A 22,897-nucleotide genomic window follows, 5' to 3' on the forward strand; every position below is an offset into this window, starting at 1 on the left:
TAAAACAAAATGCTGGCTTAAATGGTAAAATAAGGGGAAGTAGAAATTGAATCAATACGATTTAACAGGACAGCACTTCCTGTTGTGTTTCCAGTAGGGATCCACTCTCCCGCCCTAATAGGACTGCACTGCTGCCTTTGCTTATATACAGCTCCCGATTACACGTCATCGTCTCTTTGTGGATTTACTTAAACACCCTTTTATATTCCAGTTATTACTAATGCACGCACAACCAAATAAATCATCCTACCAAAATCAATTTGCTCTCCCAAGAAAATCTTAACCCTAGGCTACTCCCACGACTCCAATCCAATTGCTCCAACCTCCTCTCTCTCTCTCTCTCTCTCTCTCTCAGGTAATTAAGTCTACTTGTCGCATACTTTGTCAATGCTTGTGCTGCTAATTTGATGCCGCATCGGTCACAATTTATTTGGAGGTGGAATTTATCGCAATCTCTAAACATGTGCTGCACGTCGTGTATTCTTCCAGGTTTCTGTACATTGGAAGCTAATTCTATTTCTAAAAGCTTGATTGGATAGGAAGATATCATTGTTCAATAAGGTAATTGAGTTCGCTGAAATTAATTATTTTCAGGTTATTACATGTGATTCGGGGGGTGCACACACATCTACATTTTGTGGTTTCAGGTCGTAGATTATGGCAGAGCCCTCAAAAGTCATTCATGTTCGTAACGTGGGTCATGAAATTGCTGAGGTGTAACATCTTTTGTACCGTGCATATTCAGTGCATAGTGATTAATTGGCTTTTTTACTTATTCATTCCGTTCCATAGTAGTGGAGTCATTTTGGTACGTTCTTTTTTGGCAAAAGACAACACATTTATTTTCTCTTACTTTACTCTCTCTTACTTTATTCTCTCTTCATCTCTCTATCTTTTTCATTGCTTACTTTATTCTTCCTTTACTTAACTCACTTAACACAAATTTTCTTAAATCGTTTGCCTAAAAGAAATGCATCCACTACCATGGAACGGAGGGATGAGTATGTTGCTCTGCATATTAAATGATATGTGACCGAGCAGTTTTATTTGGGTTAACATTTATATTATGTTTATGCTTTTCCAGAGTGACTTGTTGCAGCTGTTCCAGCCATTTGGAGTTATCGCCAAACTTGTGATGCTTCGAGCCAAGAATCAGGTCATATTCCAGAAATATATGCTCAAGGAACCTTCATGTGTATATGGTGGCAATAGAACCGTCTGATATGGCTATTCATATAAGTGCAGGCCCTCCTACAAATGCAAGATGTTCCTTCTGCAGTGAATGCATTGCAGTTCTACAGTAATGTCCAACCAAGCATAAGGTATAAATAATGTGATCTGTTTTTACCGGTTTCCCAACTTCATTGCAGAGCTCTTCCCTCGTGTTATTAGGCATTATGTATTCTCTTACTGAATCTACTTTATACCTATCAGGGGCAGGAATGTTTATATCCAATTCTCATCACACCAGGAACTAACGATTATGGATCAAAGTCCGCAAGCACGTGGAGACGAGGTGATTATTATGCACATATGACATTATTTCAAATTTTCGATTGTTATTGCATGATGTTCGCTAGCTTCTCTCTTCATAGTTAATGCTCTATGTCTTGTAATGATTACATGCTAGTGCGTGGGTAGAAGTCATAAAATTTCCAAAGCACACAATATACTTGGAAAACCAATGCAAAGAAAGTATTTTCCCTAGAATTGAGCATACAATATTTCTGCAGCCAGGATACTTTTCTGAATTGGATTTTAGGAGCACCTGTATTATTAAATTGGCTTTTTCCATGGAATTCTTCAAAATTTGAAGATGCAGCTTTAGTTGTAACTAGCTGTACATGGCATCAAAACATTCATATCTGATGATTTGTATATATTTTACTAGTTTGAACATTAGCAGAGTTTTTTATACCCATACCTTTAGATGTTGTTTCCCACTTGTATTGCATTATCATGGATGTAGTGATATTTTCCACTTGCTCTAGAATTTGTTCCTATAAAGTGTGTATTTGTGTGGACTGCCTGCTTGATGTTGGTTATTCTAGCTCTATATCTCCATTTTCTTTTCTCTGCTCTATATTCTTTCCTATTCATTCTCTTCTCTTCTCTCTCTCTGCTGTCTCTGTGCTGGTTTGCTGTTGGGGTCTTCTCTCTATTCTGTCTCTATGCTGGTCTGCTGTTCGGCTATCTGGATACCCAGCCTAACCGAATCCTCTTAGTTACGATACATCACATGCTATATCCTATTACTGTGGAAGTGCTGCATCAAGTTTTTTCTCCCCATGGATTTGTAGAGAAGATCGTCACGTTTCAGAAGTCGGCTGGTCAGCATCTTCAATTATTCTCTTATTCACTTTCTCAATTCGGTACTGGTTAAGGCGTATGAAGAATGTCATGTCTAAAATATATAGAGTCACCCTTGATGAGGACTACCTCTAATCTTCTATATGGATTGCTTTCATTCCTTGCACTCAAGAGGGATCAATTTAATCAGAACGTGTTGCCTTGATATTTATTTTATTTCTTTGTTGTATATGAGTTCAAGATTTTTCAACCCTTACACTTCAAAAGCATTACTAAGTGCTAGTTAGCTATTTTGTACTGATAGACTCCTATGTGGAGAACTGAGCAGGTTTTCAAGCTCTAATACAGTATCAATCACATCAAAGTGCTATCTCAGCTAGGAACTCTCTTCAGGTATGTCGAGCTTTAAATTATTAGGTTCATTTAACACCATTGCATTGAGACAGTTTGCATCTTTCTACAGGGACGAAATATATATGACGGTTGCTGTCAGTTAGACATCCAGTTCTCAAAGTGAGCTAACATTAAGATTCTTGCTCAATGCATTCACAATTTCCTGCGACTCTCTTCATTATGTGCTACACATTTGACAATTGTTAATTTCTCGTGCAGCCTTGACGAATTGCAAGTGAATTATAATAATGAGCGATCTAGGTATGTTTATTAGCTAAGGTGTTGATTATTTATCTATTCTTTGTAATTTTGCTGCAAATAAGATTGCTGAATTCTTGTTATCTTATTCTAGGGATTTCACAAACCCTTCCTTGCCTTCGGAACAAAAGGGCAAATCCTCTCATGTAAATCCATTCTTCTATAGTAAAAGATTCGATGTAAATATCATTTGCATTGAAATTGTTTTCTAATTGGATTTGAATATTGTTCTTTTTATTGTAGCCTGGATATGGAGATCCAAGCATATATCCCCATGCAGGTGCTTAACTTATTTAATTAGTTTACATTTTCTTATTTCTTGGGCCTTTTTAACTGTATCCCTAATTCTAACTTCTCTCTATCTCTTCTCTGTTCAGTGGGATTTGCACAGGTGTGTACCTTGCTGTCTAACTGCATTTCAATTCTGCTGGAGATGTTCTGATATCATATTGAAGCATGGCATATTGGACAACCTAGTATTTTTGTAGGATATAAATTTCATCCCTTCAAGCCCTTTCAGTTGCAACATTGCAGCTTTACCAAGATCCATCCCACCTTCTTGGTGACTGGATAGGCTTATTCTAACCTTTGTGAGCAGTCAATACGGTTAGAAATTAAGAATTCTCAATGTTCTCAAATATACCTGTGATTGGGGGTAGGCAGTAGCAATCATATGTCTAACTAACATTGTACTTGGCCACTAGTCCAGCTATCATCTTGTTCAAAAAATGGCTGTTTTCATCACTAATAAATTACCTTGAAGTAACAGGATGAGCAAATGCATGCCTATATAAAAATGATGACCATGTTGGTGTCATTGGTAGGATTTTTCCTAACTTCAACCATATTTTTGTGTATAATTAACAACCACCAATGTGAACAAGTTACCAGAAGGAGGAAACAACAAAATGAATTAGTCAAACATTAAACAATGCACTATAAAATATCATTTCTTCAATTGAGAACCAAGTTTGTTTCTTCACACATTTCTAGTACATTCTCTAAATTAGTCAAACAAGTGCCAGAAATGGCCAACATGTATTCATTTCATAGCCCAGAAGTGTCGTATTTGCTAAGTTGAAATAAACCGATCTTTGAAACGAGCCCTTTATTTTAGATATGAGAAAAGGGGTATTCTATGATATTGAACAACCGATCTCACAAAGGTACAAACCATCTAGGAAAATAATACTCGTTTCTCTTGATTTTAATGGGCAATAGAAATATGGCTATAACCTGCATACCATCTAGGAAACAATAATACTCTTCTTCTCTTTCTCTTTCTCTTTCTTTATGGAAACTTCCTCCTTTTATGGTTTTTAATGGATTGGTTATAGTACTTATGCTAGATCTTGTCTTATTGCTTGAACTGTAGTTGGGCAATACTGCAGCAATTGCTGCTGCCTTTGGAGGTGGTCTCCCACCTGGTATAAGCGGTACAAATGAGCGGTGCACAGTTCTTGTATCTAATCTGAATGCTGATGTAAGTTCTACCTGATTTTATTTATATCCCTCTTACAGAGAGACACATGGCAGATACATTTATGGAGCATATATGCCCAAGGCGCCTCACAATCTCTCGCTTCTTACCTTCTTTTACAGAGAATAGATGAGGATAAGCTGTTTAATTTGTTCTCGATATATGGGAACATTATTAGAATCAAACTTCTCCGAAACAAACCAGATCATGCATTAGTACAGATGGGTGATGGTTTTCAGGCTGAACTGGCTGTTCATTTTTTGAAGGTGCGCAGAAATTTCTTCTTTAAATGGCTTTGGTTGATTAACATGAAATTAATTATACAGTTCTACTACATGGCTGAAAGAAATTGGACTTCTTCTTCCCCTTATTATAAAAGTCATGATTTTTGTTATCTTTCAAAAGAAAAGGAAACATTTTATTTAGACAATCTCTTTGTTATTTTTAGTTTCTTGACCTTCAGAAACTGCTTTTATTATTATTATTATTATTATCATTATTATTATTATTATTATTATTATGTGCTCTCTCATTTTTTTGCTTTATCTCTGATCTCATCTCATGTACCATATTTATGATGGCTAGGACTTGCTTCTATTTTTTACTGTTTATCTCATAACATCTCTATCTGTTGAGTCAGATTCATAACCCTCACATTGTTAAAACATCTCTATTAGTTGCTTTAGTATTAGAAGCTGCTGATATATACATTTTTTACTTCGATGGATATGCTTGTAACTGGCATCTTTTTCTTATATAGGGGGCTATGCTGTTTGGAAAGCGCTTGGAGGTTAACTTTTCGAAGCATCCAAACATTACAACTGGAGCTGATACGCATGAGTACTCCAACTCAAATCTCAATCGTTTCAATCGAAATGCAGCCAAAAATTACAGGTATTGTTGCTCACCAACAAAAATGATCCACATCTCAACTCTCCCCCAGGATGTAACTGAAGAAGAACTAGTAAATCATTTGGAAGAGCATGGAACAATTGCTAGTACAAAACTGTTTGAGATGAATGGAAAGCAGCAGGCTCTTGTCCTTTTTGAAAATGAGGAGCAGGCTACAGAAGCTCTTGTGTGCAAGCATGCTACTTCCCTTGGTGGTTCAACCATTCGAATTTCCTTCTCTCAGTTGCAAACCATTTGAGAAACTTCATTGCAAATTAGAGAGATGGATCCATAGACTGTACGTTTCTCTTCCCTGTTGAATTCACTGTTTCTTTCACATTGTTTTGCAAAATCTTGATGTATATTCGCATCTTTTAAGCCTCCTTTGTGATGATGCATTTGTTTAGTACAATTGAATGAAGATTTTTATTCTTTGTTTGTAGCCTATTTGAAGTGTGATGCATATGTATATGAGGGGGATTTAGGGTGTTTGGTATATCTCTAAGCATTGTCTTGTTGCATGGGTTCAATTTTGTCATTTTTACTGGCGGTGTTCCTGATTTGAGCCACTTTTCTTCAGGTGAAAAGAAGTAAAAGGTGGGAGCATAAAATTGAACCCCTCTCCCCCTCTCTTGTTTCCTTTACTGTAGACTATAGATTTGTAGTAATTTTACAGTGGGTTGTGCAGCTTACTTTTCCTCCCAAGTTGGATGGATCATGCATGTCTTCTACTATCAAATTACATTTAATTTGCAATAGGTTATATGGTTGCTTCCTTTGTAGGATAGGAAACTGGTTATTAAATAAGAAAAATGGCCTTGAAATATGAATTTTGGTCAAAATGCGAGATTTTTTATAAGTTTTAAAATATTACAAAAAATATGAACTTTGATCGTGTTGTCATTTTTTCACACTTATATAATTTTGCGAAATCAACACACACAGCAAGTTGGAAAGATGAAGTGACAACTGAATGTGTTCAAACAACATGGTGTTAAATATTATACTCCCTTCGTCCCGCACTACTTGCACTTATTTCCTTTTTGGGCTTTCCAAGTTATTTGCACTCTTTCCATTTTTAGTAACAATTTATACCTACAGTCGTAATTGTTGACTTTCTCTATCACTCATTCCTTAATCTCCGTGCCCAAAAGAAAAGGTGCGAGTAGTGCGGGACGGAGGGAGTATTAGTTTAAGTAGTCTTTAATTGATATGCTAAGGGAAAATTTGTGTAAGCACCTCTTCAAGTCAGCATACTTTTATTATTTTTTTAATACAATATTCTCTCCCCTCTTCGTAAAATCCTTTGAATTCTAAGATTCACAATATCTTTATTATATATATTTCTACCATGTTTATATTCATAGTCACCAATTCAATGATTTTCTGCTATCTACACAACGGTCTTTTGCTAAAATTTTTAAGGTTATATCGGTTGATCGTGTTCTCTCAAATCTTCCACGTCCGCCTCAAGAATTAGTTATTCAGGTTCGCGCTACCATCGGTTTTGATTTAAATTATGCTAAAATCTTCCAGTAATTGGTTGCATTAACATCAAGAACAATAGATTCTAATATGTTTCTGTTTGCTGTTAAATTTTGGTTTTCTATTCTTTGAAGTCCTTGAATCCTAATGTAATTTTGGGCATCCTCATTTAAAGTTTTTGCATTCCTTTTGTCCATTTTGAATTAAGTTTAGTTTCTTAACTAGGCAATAAACATGGTATCACAAAGAAAAAATATGCTTCAAAGCAAGAATTAAGTGAATGTTAAATGAACAAGTGCAAGCTTTACTTGAGCATTTTATCAAACAGGTGACTTGCAAGAATTTTCAATGTACCATTCTAAATTTTGAAAGGAATAATGAATATACAATTGATTCAATTGTTCAATAATAAAATAAACAATAAATGTCCAAACTCGTTATCAATATTTAATACTGTTTGTCTATCATTTTTACATACAAAATGACTCAGCAATTCAATTCATCACCCTCCATTGCATCTCCATATCCCAACCCAACTACATCACACAATACATTTTATTCAACAAATTCCCAAAGCTACGCATACGAGTTTTGTGTGAAATTACAATTAGACGTATGGAAAATTTGTGCCTCCCAATTGCAGTAGTAGCAAAATCGAATTCAAACTATTTTTCTTCTTCTTCTTTGCTATCAAAGTCTTCATCTGCAATAAAAAGTTGAGAATTAATACGAATCGAAACATAGAGATTAGAGAGAACTTTTTATTTTTCCAGAGAGACGAAAGAGCAGAGAGAATTTTCATTAATCTCAAAAGGAAGTTAATAGCGTTAAAGGGGAGGGGAGAGAATATTGTATTAAAAAAATAATAAAAAGTATGCTGACTTGGAGAGGTGCTCATTGTCCCTCACAAATTTTTTGTTAAGAGCATCAACTCTAAGCCGGACACTTCCAATAACCTCGCCACTTTTTTTGTCCACAGCCCCAGTTTATTTGTCTGTGCCCACAAAAAAAGTATCCGCAGCTATAGAGACACATTTTTAGCCCCTTTTCACTTTAGTATTTTCTTTATATTTTAATTCAATTATAATAAAAATTATCGGAATACACATAATTAGAAAAAAATGGCTATAATTCAATAAATTAAAATTGATTACTAAATTTTTGTCGTATTAAAGTAATGGAAAAATTATACAACGAAAATGTAATCGACATAAAATCACACAACTTCTTCACGCTGCACCCCCACCCCTACGTGCCCATACCTCTTCAATCAAATCGGCCTGGAGTGTGGTATGTGTTGTGCTCCTGGCATATCAGTGAAACGTTGGAGCAAATATTCATTACTACGTGGTACACCCATGTAACACCCCTTACCCGATTAATTTAATAATCGAATAAGTGATGTCACATTTCAGTACCAATCCCGACTTAACAGAAAATCCTTGATTCTTTTTTTTATACATAGAGATATTATTTTCCTTTACTTGGCAAACGGAAAAACTGCTATATATCGTCTGAAATTAGACCATAAACCTGTTTCGAAAGTCTATATATATATATATTTATACAACCTGGATAGCGAAGTAAATGAAACGTCCGAACTACATTACACTTTCTATACATGCCACATCTAGAATTTCTGAAAGAATTTTCCGAACACAAAGGTTGGCTAGTGACCCGACTTGAGCAGCTGTACATCGAAAGAGTTAATCCGCGGGGGGAAAAAGAGGAATGGAATGAGCTTCTACAAGCCCAGTAGTATAATCAACATTAGAGCCTAATTTCCGGAGTTAAGTAAACGTTATGCAACCTATGTGTTTTCATTATTATTAATCCAGAAAACACTCCAAAGCCTACCTCATCATATTTATTTACATATATCTAATATCAGAAACCCCCAACATCATAATCATAAGTTTAGGTCATCATTCCTTGATCTCATGGAATTTACCAGATACATAGTCACATATAAATTCATAAACCAATAAGATAGAACACAAAGTAAAGTGCACATCACCAATTATCGAGTTAACCACAGAATATGTCACAATATTAATTATACACCAACGCGTATACAGATCGCCAACATTCTCATAACCATATACATATCAAAATAACCAACAATAAAAGTTTGACCTTTCCTCCTTTGATTTCTTGGGACTTACTGAAGGCATAATCATATAATCTCATAAAATAGCAATAAACATGATCAATTATCAATTGCTAGTGTCGAGCAACATCATAACTTCATACAACGTGGTATCATATCAAACAATGTCAGATTCACCCTTTTTGCATCAGAGGATCATTAGCATCATAATATATCATTTAGCATCACATAATATCATTTTTCACATAAGAATATAGTTTTCACATATCATCGCCTTGATCATATAACGTCATATCTTGGCATTCACTATCGTGTAGCACTTTATATCATATAATCACACCAACACATATACAGATCACTACAGTTTCACATATCCAAACACATATGACAAAACATGCTCTCATGTCAGATATATCAGAGTTATAACAGAGGTTTCACACAATCAGATATCATAAAACACACAGCGATCACCATTGTTCTCACATATCAGAACACACATAGCCCCATTAAGTGCTTAGTGACAAACTAGGGTACGCGGACCAGATCAGAACAGAATCAGATACAGACGCGGTCATGGTCCTCGAGAGGATGCCGCACAGACCACCCATTAGGGTGCAGACAGATAATCAGACCACCCATTAGGGTGCAGATCAGACAGATCAGAAAGGGGCCCATCATATAACAGACGATCCTCGCTTCGGTTATCCAGAAGACGAGTGATCACAGATAATGCAGCGCTGCTGTCCTATGGCATGCCAATTGTACCCACAGAGCACACTCAAGCACGGGGCGTAAACACAGTCAAATATACTCATTTTCATATCAATACTTATTTTCAATAATCACTGACATAACACATCAATATCTTCTTTTCATACCATATCAGATCAGATAAACAGATTAATTTCCAACTCTCACAATACCATCGCATATACAAAATTCACATATTTCACGTCATAAATAACATATACAAATCACATAAAAGCACATAAGATTCTATATGCAAAAGCGTAGACTTAATTCAGGAATTAAGACCTAATATAGAATACACTACCTCGAAATCCAAAACGCCCTTGACACACGAATCCCTTTATTCCTGCTCCTTGTCCTTGTTATTTCCTGGGGTAGGATTACCCTTCAATATATATTTCACTTTCGCATATAAAGTATCAAATTCATACTGTTAACCATTATTTTCTAACTTAATTTCATAATTCTTGTCTATTATTTATGCATATATCCTACAAGACATTAGATTAGTCAAAAACAACTATTTCTCCTTCAAGATTTCACATTAGGAATCATATCTTCATACACTTGTCCAAAAATAAGGTTAAAGCATAAGCATTTCAACTTTTATCATGTGTCAAGATTTTACAGAAAATGGACCAACTTTGAAAAATCATTCAGACAGGCTCGGAAGTCGAAACTCAACAAAATCAGTGGCAAAATAAGTTCATGCATGTGTAGTTGGTAGGGATGAATTTTGAGCTGGAAATTCCTAGTCATTTAAAGTTTATAATCGTTTTTCCCCTAACCAGCCTGAACAGGGCAGATTGTATTGGAAAAATCACTATAAATCTATTTGAACTCGGATGAAGCTGAATTTTGGTCACATGACAGAAGACACATAAAAGTATGTTCAGTTGAAATTTGGTAAGAAAATGAGGTCGTTTACTTGGTTAAACAGGACTCGTAACATGCTGCCAGAATAGAGCATGGTAGCTGTTTCCTTAATTTCCTTCACTACAACATGATTTCTACTTGTATACTTCAAATACATACCTACTATCTAAGATAATCCAACTATATACTCTAATCATCCCATTAATTTCATTAAAATTCCATGTCCAGCTCATTATAATTAATTCCCAAATGATGGAGCAACAACTTTCGCATAGTTTCTACACAACCCTCACTTAACAAAAATCACAAATCCCCAAGTCCTCCAAACACCAGGTTTTATCTAATCGAATGAACTAGATAACGAGAGTTTGAAGACTTAGCTTTAGACCGGCCACTGAAGTGCTACCCGACGATGAACGAGCTCCGACGAGACCCGGAAGTTGCGGTTGATCACGGAACAGCAGCGGCTGCTCCACTGCGTCAGGCTGCCGGCTGGAGCAGTGGTGCTGCACCGCCATGTAGCAGCCGAGAGAGAGGCGATGAAGGAGGCCACCAGCGACGGAGGAAACGCAGCTGCCTCCGTCTTCGTTTTGGAGTTGCTCTCTGCAGCAGATGGCGACGGCGGAACTTCCGCCGAGACGAGGCACCGGCGACCGGGGACGACGAGGACTGGAGCAGGCGAAGCTCCGGCTGCCGATGGAGCGCAATTTGTGCCGGAAGAGGAGAGATGGATACCGTTTCTGACTTTGGATGAAAAATTGAGGGAGAGAGAACTCCCGTAGGTTCTAGAAAAAGGGGCATTTTTATCCCTTTTTTCCATCTCTAATTTCTTTTCCTTTTCCTTTTCTTATTTCCTTTTTTTTTCAAATTATTTTAATTTCTAAAATCCTACGCCTCACGACTTAAATATTGTATTAAAAAAAACTAACAAATTTTAACTAATTTCTGAGTTACAAAATTTCGGGTCATTACAACCCATCTGTATCGGCACAGAGGCAACACCGTGACTTGAACTTGCACCATCTTCCGGTGCCCAGCGCTCCGCAGCAAAGCCTTCATCTTCTATTATCATATTGTGCAATATAATACATGTTAACATAATATTCGCGACATCATCTTCGTGCCAAACTCGTGACGGGCACCGTATAATGGCCCATCGCGCTTAGAGCACACCACAAGCTCGCTCAACATCCTTCCGAGCAGCCTCTTGTTATCGCGCAAAATATTGTTTCTTTAGTCTAACCGGTTGGCGAACCGTCTTGACGAATACGGTCCAACGAGGGTATATCCCATCTGCCAAATAGTATCCCCTGCGGTACTGCGTTCCGTTGGCTACGAAGCTGACTTCTGGACCCTCCCCGGCACTCATCATTGAAGAGAGGCGATGACTGCAGAATGTTGATGTCGTTGTTCGAACAAGCAATACCGAAATACGCATGCCAGATTCGCAAGCGGTAGTCAGCAACGACTTCCAGAATCATCGATGGACCTTTTGTGACATCCCTAACCCGAAACATGCATTATTTTGCATATTAGCATAGTTGATTATCTTTGCATATGTAATTGATGCAATTGATATGTTTGCACATGATTTTGGATTAAAGAGGATCTGTGCCAGTCTTGCCCTAATAACTAATTTAAGTGTGTGCAGTGTGCATATGTAATAATGCGTGTGCGTGCATGGGATTAGTATATTTACGTGAATCTTAAATGTAATAGTAAAATAAGTGTGACATCTATATATGGTTAACTTATATTAATAATAAAATAAAGAATATGTTTTAGTTATGTGTTAAAAGATCACGTACTACATGGCCAATTTTTAAGCTTGCATGCATATATATATATATATATAAGAGTGCCATTTGTATATTTCTAAAATGAATATGTAGTATACGTGGCTAAATATTAAACTGCCATGTATAGAACAAAATAAAAGTGTTTGATATATGTATATAAATTAGAAGGTTTGTCAAAAAAAGAGAGAGTGATCCATTTTTGTGTCAGCCGATTGACTACAACATACGCATATGTATACTAGATTTTTCTCAAGTAGAAAAGGAGAGGAATAGTAAAAACAAAAGTGGAAGGGCGAAAAACTCAGAGAAGTAGGAAACCAGCAACGAAAAATAAAACGAAGGAGGGAAATATTATTCGGAGAGGAAAAATTTATAGAACGAAGGATGAAAAATCATGGATTCAGATAACTGCAATCAGGTGTGTATAAATCACACTTTTAATTTTACATATTTTATTTGCTTCCTTGCTAAGTGTTAAACAAAATGAATGATTTGATTATATGATATGATCCAATATGATTATGTGTTATTTGATATAGATGGTGGAATATGATATGGATATGTGATTGGTGCAATGGATACGATGTTGTAAATGATTTATATGATAGAAATATGTAATTGATGTTTTACATATGGTATTGAAAGTACATGAATCATGTGATTAAAGAGGATCTGTGACAGTCTTGTACTGGATCTGAAATTTTAGAGGGACCTATGAGTCCAATTACAGAGAGGCCTTCGGGTCAAATACAGAGGGACCTATGAGTCCAATTACAGAGGGTCCTTCAGGTCAAATATAGAGGGACCTATGAGTCCGAGAGACCTTTGGGTCATAGAGGAATCCCGGGCAGATATCAGGCTTGACTGTTACAGAATAATAAACTGAATAGAGTGGCATATGCATATGAATATGAAATGGTTTGTTTTTAAATTATGTTATATATTGTTTCTGATTATAGGTATTGATAAAAGAATATGCTTGATGTTTGTATCATGTGAAATTAAGAGTGGAAATTTATATATACTGAGTTATGGCTCATTTAAACCACTAAATTTTTCAGAAATAAGATAGCAATAAAGTTTTGACTGACGTGGGTCATAGGAACTCCACGTGTTATCAGGTTCGGCGGCTGACGCATTTTGGCAACCTTCTCCTCCTCATCATTTTGCATGTAGATGAATCTATAGTATATAGAGTGGTGACAGGGTTCCACTACTGTGTAGAATGTTTTGAAATATGTACTTGTTAAATGTTGAATTTTAGAATTATATAATATGTGTGTTCTATGAATTAGACACATGTATTTATTGCTTTTACGATAAGGGATTTATTTATTATAAGAGTATACGTCAGAGGGGTTGAGGTGTGACAGTTTAGGTGGTATCAGAGCAGGGATTAGGATCCCGCTGGGACATTGCATCCATGCATTACATATGATACGTATTGGTCATAAGTTGCATTTGCATTTGAATTATCAGGAACATGGATATTTCTGAACATAAGTCATCGAGGAGAGAAGAGTCAGCCGCCCCGCATAATTCATTAACTACAAAAGCATCTCATTCACCTATTGCATCATCTGGGGGTAGCCAGCCAATACATAGGCGGGTTGAACAAGAAGTACAGGGACTTGAAATGAGACCAAGGGGTAGAAATTTTAAGGAACTACGAAAGATGGGAGCCATTGACTTTGTTGGGACTACTGATCCTGCCGAGGCTGAGATATGGTTGAAGAGGACAGAGCGTGTGTTTAATCAGATGGGTTGTATTGCAGAATAACGTTTTGATTACGCTGTGTCTCTTCTTCAGGGCGATGCTTACTATTGGTGGGAGACTGTCCCACGAGCTATGATACATCCTCCAATACTCAGTTGGGATGACTTCTTGAGAGAGTTCAGTGATAAGTATATGCCACCGGTGTATCGTGATGAGAAGCAAAGAGAGTTTTTGTCCCTTAAACAAGGATCTGTGTGACAAACTCATATTTTCGTAGGTGTAATTGGTATGTTGAAGTGCTAAATGCCGACTTCATCTCTCGAAATCGTCTTTATCCAGCCAATTATTCTACTTTTTGGAGTTTTATGTGTTTGTTGAGTGTTATAGGAAAAACTGCTTAAAAAGAGGTGAAAATGCGTTCAGAGAGGGAACCAGAACAGGGACCCGGCCGGGTGATTTTTTAGTGCATTAATTGCACCCGGCCGAGCGAAGTTAAAGTCCAGATATGAGTCTAAAAGAGAGACCCGGCCGGGTGAATTTACAGTGCAATAATTTCACCCGGCCGGGTAGAAACAAATTCCAGATACGGCTCTAGAAAGGAGACCCGGCCGGGTGAATTTACAGTGCATTAATTGCACCCGGCCGGGTGAATCAGTCTGACACGTCTGGAAAGCTGAAAACGCGATTTTGACGAGAAAAAAAAGGAGAGAAAAAGGCTAGGGTTGCAGGGGACGGAATTTATTCCATACCTAACGCCTCCTACACACACACCACCCCAAGCACACCTTTGAGAGAGAGAATTGAAGATTGAAGAGTCCACATCGGAAGATTGAAGCTTCAGTCCATAGATCGATCTCACAGGAGTACTTAGTATCTTTTATTTATGTATTTGTTGAATTCCTATGTGTTGAACATGGTTTTTATGATGAACATGAGTAGCTAAACATTTCTTGTAGAATTCTTGGTGATGATGCACTAATTTCATAGTTTTTATCCGATTGATTTTGTTCTTGCCTTGCTCTTGTAGTTATTTGATTATTCTTGAGTTTATTCCTTTCAATTGCTTGATCACCACTTGATTGTGTAGGATTAATTAGATTAATCGGGAGATGAAATAATTAATCCGGAAATAAGAATAATTCACACCTTAATACAATAGAACTCAGGAGAGTTGAGGTTTTGAGTGAGGTCACTAACCTAATCGAACTTTTGGGAGTTAGAGGTTTTAGGATTAGAAGGGGACTTCAATTCTAGCATCTAAAACAACGGTTTCTCACCTCAGGAGGGGGTTTAATCTATAATCGTGGTTGATAGTAACTCTAGAGACACCAAAAGGTAAGGTGAATCAATTGGATAAGAGCTTGGAATTGTGCATCGGATCCTTGAGTTCTACAATTTTTCCATATTATCTTTCATATCATTATCATACCGTGTTCTCTTGTTCTTAACTGTTATTTGCTTAGTATATGCTTTTATTAGTTGTTAGAACAAACCAAACTTCACTTGATTGTCTAGATAGTAGTTGATTTTTGTTCGTGGTAGTTAAGTTGATACAAAATTGTCTCTGTGGGATACGATACTCTTGCTTACTGATTGCTACACTAGCTCCGTACACTTGCGGGTATTACTTGTGTTAAAATAAGTCGAGTCAAGTTTTTGGCGCCGTTGCCGGGGATAATTGTGTGTCATTATAGCTTAATATCGTGATAATAATTGAGATTACTAATCTAGATTTTACTCGCTTTATTTGTACTTTTTATTTTTGAGTTCTCTAATAGATGTGTTTCCTTGTTCACGTTGTATGCACACGCATTCTAAGGGTCCACCTTTAGAGCCTATCGATCCCGAGATCGAAGCATCCAACAGAAGGAGGAACGCGCAGAGAAGGTTAAACCAAAGGGTTCGGGTTTCTTCACCCGCTCACAGGCGTCCACCTTCTCCTATCCAGAGAACTCCATCACCCAGTCCATCTCCACTTCCGTCATCTATACAGTACGAGCCTCATTCTCCAATTCTAATGGAGAACGAAGGGGAGAACAACAATGAGGATCCTGTCATTCATCAACTCCGTCTGCAGCTGGCTGCCATGCAGAGGCAATTGGATGAGCAGAACGTGAGGCCAGTGCCCGTACAAAATCAGTTTGCCTACATACAGGTTACCAATCCACCAGTCAATAATGCGGGGATAGCGGCCAACAGTTTTGAATTGAGACCGGGGTTGATAGATAGAGCAGAAGTAAACGCATTTGGTGGGACAGGTTCAGAAGATGCCAACAAGCACCTCACCAAGTTCATACAGATCAGCAACACAGTGAAGGCGAATGGGGTCACAGATGAGCAAGTCCGCCTCCGATTATTTCCATTCTCTTTGAAAGACGAGGCGAGGGACTGGTATGACAGCATGGGTCCTAATTCTGTGCCCACATGGGATGCAATGGTGGAGCTGTTCTTGGAGAAATACTATCCACCTAGCGAGGCACTCAAACGCCAAGCTGAGGTCATTCAATACAAGATGCACCCTCAGGAGAATATCATGGAGGCTTGGAAAAGGTTCAAGCAGCTGATGAGAAGATGCCCCAATCACGGGCTAACTCCGGGACAACAGATCTTAACCTTCTACAGGGGAGGCACGCTGGAAGCAATGCGTGAACTAAACATGAGCGCCGGAGGATCTCTCTTGAAATTGGGGGAAGCTGAAGCACTTGAAGTGATTGAGAGGGTGGCTTCAAACGATGATGGATGGAGAAACGATAGAGGCAAATCTTATAGGGTGGCATCCACCTCCGATAACGATAGGATGGATGCAATATCCAAGCAGCTGGAATTCATAACTGACAAGCTTGGGTATATGGGAACGAGTCAGGTTGGGACTGAGATGCAACAAGGAGTAGAAGATGTGAACTATGTTCATCAAGGTGGCAACAACAGAAATTTCAACAATTACCGCCCCAACCAAGGAGGAGGCAATTACAACCACTATGGGAACAAGGTGCATCCCAACTTGTCCTACGGGAACCCGAATAATGCCCTGCAACCACCACCCGGATTCCAGGTATCAAATGGCCAAATCGTGGAACCGAAGAAGGATGAGCTGAAGGATGTGCTAATGGCCTTTATGAAGCAAACGGGAGAGTGCATGAAGGACTCCAACAAACGGCTAGTGCAGGTTGAAGCTAATGTGAATGACCTGAATATTCACATGAAGAGCATCGATAACCAGATGAGCCAGATTTCACAGGCCGTGGGTATTCAGCATCAACCGGGCCAATTTCCATCACAAACGGTTGTAAATCCTAAAGACTTTAAGGATTGCAAAGCCATCAATCTTAGGAGTGGAAAGAGCTATGAAGGCCCAATCATGCCTACAGAGAAGGAGGGGATCTCTAAAGAAGAGACAGTTGCAGAAGAGGTGGTGGAAGAAGAAGAAGCAGTGGAAGAGGTGCTGCCTCCTAAGGCGAGTACCGTGATACCTGTACCCCCTGCTGAGATCAAGATCCCTTTTCCACAGCGCGTGCAGAAGAAGAAACTAGATGATCACTTCTCTAGGTTTCTTGACATATTCAGAAAGGTGCACATCAACATTCCGTTGGTAGAGGCGTTACAGCAAATGCCTAGCTATGCAAAATTTTTGAAGGAAGTGATCTCCAAGAAGCGGAGGTGGGTGGAGCACGAGACCGTCAACCTGACAGAGAGCTGCAGTGCTATTATCCAGAAGAAATTGCCCGCTAAGATGAAAGACCCTGGAAGCTTCACTATATCATGCATAGTGGGGGATAGCCAAGTGGGCAAGGCTCTATGTGATTTGGGAGCGAGCATAAATCTTATGCCGTTCTCATTCTTTCAGAAGTTGAAGATTGGGGCACTGAGGCCCACTACCATCACACTCCAGATGGCCGACCGATCTGTGTCTTATCCTAGGGGGATTGTTGAAGATATACTCGTCAAAGTCAATGACTTCATATTTCCCGTGGATTTTGTGGTGCTTGATATGGAGGAAGACCGCATGTTCCTCTTATCCTGGGAAGGCCTTTCCTCGCTACAGGGAGGGCAATGATTGATGTGCAGAAGGGAGAGCTCACACTCCGACTTAATGATGAAAGCGTCACATTCTCTATCTACAATGCGATGCAAAGACATGATGACGAGGATGCAGGGAGAGTAGAGCATTGCAACATGGTTGAAGTGGTCGATGACTGTGTGAGAGGGGTGGCCCGAGCCATCTCTCCACAAGACCAATTGGAGCGATGCCTATCACAATCTATCTTTTCTCCTTATTATACTGAAGTGATTGAGCCTAATGACGATCTATTGAATTTTGTAGGAGCTCTTAACTCGGCTGAGGAAGTCCCCAGGTTTCGACAGAAATTCCAGCCACTAAGGGATCCGGATGCTGAGGAGAAGAAAGAGGAGAAGAAAGAGGAACTTAAGCCGTTGTCTTCACACCTTAAATATGCATTTCTCGGGGGGAATGCTACTTATCCGGTAATTGTATCATCTTCACTCACTACTAATGAACTTGATAAATTGCTGAGAGTGCTTAGGAAGTATAGGAGTGCAACTGGGTGGTCTATCTCGGACCTTAAAGGGATAAGTCCTACGGTTTGTATGCATAGAATCTTGCTAGAAGAGGGGTCTAAACCCAAAGCTCAAAACCAACGGAGACTTAACCCAATAATGCAAGATGTTGTTAGGAAAGAGGTGTTGAAGTGGTTAGATGCTGGGATTGTCTATGCTATATCGGACAGTGATTGGGTAAGTCCTACTCAAGTGGTAGCTAAGAAGGGGGGAATGACGGTAGTGAAAGGGGGAGACGATGAAATGATAGCCACTAGGTTGGTGACCGGGTGGAGAGTATGCATAGATTATAGAGCCCTCAATGCCGCGACTAGGAAAGACCATTTTCCCCTCCCATTCATTGACCAGATGCTAGATAGGTTGGCGGGGTATGAGTACTATTGCTTTCTAGATGGCTACTCCGGATATAATCAGATCTTAATTGCCCCAGAGGATCAGTATAAATCTGCTTTTATTTGTCCTTATGGTGTTTATGCTTTCAGGAGAATGTCATTTGGCCTTTGCAATGCCCCAGCCACCTTTCAGAGGTGTATGATGTCCATCTTTCACGACATGGTGGAAGATATTATGGAAGTCTTTATGGACGATTTCTCAGGCTATGGTAGCTCCTTTGATCATTGTTTGGAAAATCTAACCCGTGTTTTGCAGAGGTGTGAAGAGACGAATTTGGTGCTCAACTGGGAGAAATGTCACTTTACGGTGAGAGATGGTATTGTGCTTGGGCACAAGATCTCTGCAGGAGGACTAGAGGTGGACATAGCTAAGATTGTGGCGATTGAGCAATTGCCACCACCATCTAATGAGAGGGCTGTGAGGAGTTTCCTTGGACACGCCGGGTTCTACAGGCGTTTTATTAAGGATTTTTCTAAGATAGCAAGGCCTTTATGTCATTTACTTGCCAAGGATGTTAAGTTTGAATTTTCTCTTGAATGTTTGCAGGCATTCGAGACATTGAAGAAGGCGCTTGTGAGTGCACCCGTGCTCATCTCACCGGATTGGTCACAGCCGTTCGAGATAATGTGTGATGCCAGTGATGTAGCAGTGGGATCGGTTTTGGGATAGAAAAGAGACAAGCTATTCAGGGTGATCTACTATGCAAGCCGGACACTGGATCCCGCACAAGCAAATTACACTACTACAGAAAATGAGATGTTGGAGGTGGTATACTCGTTCGACAAGTTCCGTCCCTATCTCATCGGGGCGAAAACTATTGTGTTCACCGACCATGCCGCCATCCGTCACCTGTTTGTTAAGATAGATGCCAAGCCGAGGTTGATAAGATGGGTCCTGCTACTGCAGGAATTTGATTTAGAGATCCGGGACCGGAAGGGATGCGAGAATGTGGTGGCCAACCACTTATCGAGATTGGAGCACTGTTTTGAAGGTGAAAATCTAAAGGTGCCCATCAATGAAGAATTTCCCGATGAGCATCTTTTCTTTGCTCAAGGCTCATCTCCGTGGTACGCCGATATTGTGAACTTTTTGGTGGCAAGAGTCATCCCCGAAGAGTACAAGGAATATCAAAAGAAGAAGTTCTTCCACGACGTCAAGTTCTACTTTTGGGACGAGCCGTTCTTGTTTAGGCGATGTGCCGACATGGTGATAAGAAGATGCATTCCCGAAGATGAATGGGAACTTGTGATGAGGAAGTGCCACTCTAGTCCTAGTGGAGGACATTTTGGAGCTAACCGAACGGCGATGAAAGTGCTCCAATGTGGTTTTTATTGGCCGAGTATCTATGGAGATTGTCAAACCTTTGTGCTTCATTGCAATGAATGTCAAAGGACCGGGGGAGTGTCAAAGAAGAAAGAGATGCCTATGACTACTATTGTGGAGGTGGAGCTATTTGATGTATGGGGGATCGACTTTATGGGTCCCTTTCCACCTTCATCCGGGCATCAATACATACTCTTGGCGATCGACTATGTCTCAAGGTGGGTAGAGGCTATCCCCACCCACGCCAATTCCTCCAAGGTCGTCATTAGCTTTGTGCAAAAGAACATCTTCACAAGATTCGGGGCTCCTAGAGCTTTGATTAGTGATGGGGGGGTCCCACTTCAAGAATAGGTGGCTTGAGCTCGTGTTGCAAAAATTTGGTGTCAAGCACCGAATTACTACTCCCTATCACCCTCAAGCAAATGGTCAAACAGAGCTAGCTAATAGAGAGATAAAGGGGATACTTGAGAATACGGTGAATGCTAATAGGAAAGATTGGTCTATGAAGCTCGATGATTCTCTTTGGGCATATAGGACGGCATACAAGACGCCGATTGGCATGTCACCATATCAATTGGTGTTTGGAAAATCTTGCCATCTTCCCGTGGAGCTAGAACATAAGTCTTATTGGGCGGTGAAGCAATTCAATGCCGACTACTACAAGGCGGGGAAGGAGAGACAACTCCACCTTAACCTTCTCGACGAGTTTAGAAATGAGGCATTTGAGAACTCTTCCATCTATAAGGAGCGTCTCAAAAATTATCTTGACAAGATGATCGAGAAGAGGGAGTTCTCCCCAGGAGATTCCGTGCTACTCTTCAATGCACGAATGAAGCTCTTCCCCGGAAAACTCAAGTCCAAGTGGTCCGGACCGTTCAAGGTGAAGACGGTGATGAAGAATGGAACCATAGAGCATCAAGGAGATGATGGAAGAATTTTCACGGCCAATGGCCAAAACTTGAAGATTTTCCATAGCTATGAGCAAAAGGAGGAGGTGTTCGTGCTCACCTTGGAACACTCCCAATGAGCTTGCAAAGCGTCGAGCATACGACGATAAAAAGTTGCGCTATAGGGGAGGCAACCCCTAGTAGGTACTTTTATTGTTTTTGTGTGTGGTTGTGGTTTATTGTTTTTGGCTTGTTTCATTTTTGTTCCTTTTTCTTTGGTGTTCCTTTTTCTTTTCTTTGTGTGTGTTGTCTTCTTTTGTTGTTTTGTTTTGTTTTTGGCTTGGTTCCTTTTGTTCTTTTGAGTTTGGTGCAGGTTTGGAAAGGAAATGATGCATGAGGCGGCAGAAACCAGTCAAAAGAGGTCACCCGGCCGGGTGTATTATTAGTAAATAAATACTACCCGGCCGGGTATGAATTACGCGCCTAGAAGTCCAGAAACCACTCAAAATATGCCACCCGGCCGGGTGGATTTTCAGTTATAATATTATACCCGGCCGGGTCTGAGTCACGCGTCGATGAAGCCCAGAAAAGGGTGTAAAATTGCCACCCGGCCGGGTGAATATTTAGGCTGAAAATTTTACCCGGCCGAGTCATTATGCGCGAGCCCCAGATCCACAAAAGGTACGAAATTTGAAATTTCTTTTCTTTCTTCCTTCTACTCAGCCGCTGCTAACTCCCCCCTCCAATTCCTCACAAATTTCACTCTTCTCTCAATTCTTCTCTCAATTCCACCCACAATCCTCTCCACCCATATCTTATATTTGTGATTTGGAAGAGTTTTACCGTTTACTTTGTGGATTTTGGTCAATAACACAAAGAGGACGAGAATTTCAACAATTTTCTCTTTCTAAACAACCAAGGTATGTTTTCTCTCTTCCATCCTTCTAATCCATGGAATTCTTGCTATACATTGTGATGGGTATGAAGTTTACGGAATCTATGAGTTGAATTTGAGGAGTTAGGTGCTTGAATTGTCAAATTATTGTGAAATTTAAGGCTTTGATTGTGAATTGCTTGTGGGTATAGCCTCTAATTAGGAATTGTAGGAATTTGTGCTACATGTTGAGTTCTATGATGCCAATGCTTGGTTTTTGGAGTATAAATTGATTATGTGAGTTGTGGTGTAGGGATTGAGTCTATCTCCCTATCTTGTGTGAAGTGTTTTAATTGAGTTTTAGAAATTGAGTCTATCTTTCTAAAGTTCATCTTATTGTTTGCCCCATATTGTTGAAAATTGGTTTGTTGGGTGCTTTGATGAAAGGTACAGGGATCGAGTCTATCTCCCTAATTTGATGCTATAGCTTTGATCTTAGGAATTGAGTCTATCTTCCTAATTTCACTTTGTTTTGCCTTCGTCTATAAACATTTGATTGTGGACTAAAGTTTGGGGGAGTTGGCTTCTTGTTGTGGTCTATTTCAGGTATAATCTAATATGGCCAACTTTGCTAATCCCCGTGCTTTGAACGTGACTTTGAGAGGCAGAGAGGAGAAGAATAGATGGGCAACGCTGGCACTATTAGATAGTATGCTGTCCCGGTACCCAGTCGTCGACCTACTCACCGATATGGGCATTCAAGCATCTTGGGAAAT

At 39.3% G+C, this 22,897-nt stretch overlaps 1 protein-coding gene, 1 long non-coding RNA gene and 1 pseudogene across 6 annotated transcripts; 2 read left to right on the forward strand and 1 right to left on the reverse strand.

Annotated features, from left to right (window-relative positions):
- The first annotated feature begins 203 nt into the window (after positions 1-203).
- Positions 204-6,095, forward strand: LOC121772334 (polypyrimidine tract-binding protein homolog 3). 5 transcript variants are annotated; one of them, XR_006044330.1, is made up of 18 exons: positions 204-355; positions 490-561; positions 648-714; positions 1,085-1,156; positions 1,246-1,322; positions 1,435-1,516; positions 2,207-2,330; positions 2,639-2,703; positions 2,774-2,823; positions 2,923-2,964; positions 3,056-3,107; positions 3,205-3,241; positions 3,339-3,352; positions 4,337-4,444; positions 4,564-4,707; positions 5,202-5,630; positions 5,776-5,825; positions 5,913-6,095. XR_006044330.1 is itself a non-coding variant. In XM_042169394.1 (17 exons), the coding sequence occupies exons 3-16, from the start codon at positions 658-660 to the stop codon at positions 5,589-5,591; spliced, it is 1,314 nt and encodes a 437-aa protein (XP_042025328.1). In that variant the 5' UTR covers positions 204-355; positions 490-561; positions 648-657; the 3' UTR covers positions 5,592-5,630; positions 5,913-6,095. The 5 variants fall into 5 exon arrangements, 4 of the variants coding, with proteins under 4 accessions (XP_042025328.1, XP_042025327.1, XP_042025330.1 ...); XM_042169394.1 differs by lacking the exon at positions 5,776-5,825; XM_042169393.1 differs by lacking the exons at positions 5,776-5,825; positions 5,913-6,095 and having other exon boundaries at positions 5,202-5,774.
- A 1,136-nt stretch (positions 6,096-7,231) lies between these two features.
- On the reverse strand, positions 7,232-11,351 carry LOC121771641. The gene is made up of 2 exons (XR_006044185.1): positions 9,982-11,351; positions 7,232-7,520 (listed from the first exon to the last, which is right to left on the reverse strand). It is a non-coding gene; the product is annotated as an uncharacterized LOC121771641 (long non-coding RNA).
- Positions 11,352-15,870: 4,519 nt separating this feature from the next.
- On the forward strand, positions 15,871-21,387 carry LOC121770284 (annotated as a pseudogene).
- Positions 21,388-22,897: the final 1,510 nt, after the last annotated feature.

Source organism: Salvia splendens, chromosome 16 (assembly GCF_004379255.2).
Source record: "Salvia splendens isolate huo1 chromosome 16, SspV2, whole genome shotgun sequence".
Lineage (NCBI taxonomy): Eukaryota > Viridiplantae > Streptophyta > Magnoliopsida > Lamiales > Lamiaceae > Salvia > Salvia splendens.

Bases quoted from the DNA above. Each gene is read 5' to 3' on its own strand.
- LOC121772334 (XM_042169394.1), top strand. From the start codon at position 658: ATGGCAGAGCCCTCAAAAGTCATTCATGTTCGTAACGTGGGTCATGAA. The intron at 2,824-2,922 runs GTGAGCTAACAT...TTTCTCGTGCAG, and splicing joins TTAGACATCCAGTTCTCAAA to CCTTGACGAATTGCAAGTGA. The intron at 4,445-4,563 runs GTAAGTTCTACC...CTTCTTTTACAG, and splicing joins TATCTAATCTGAATGCTGAT to AGAATAGATGAGGATAAGCT.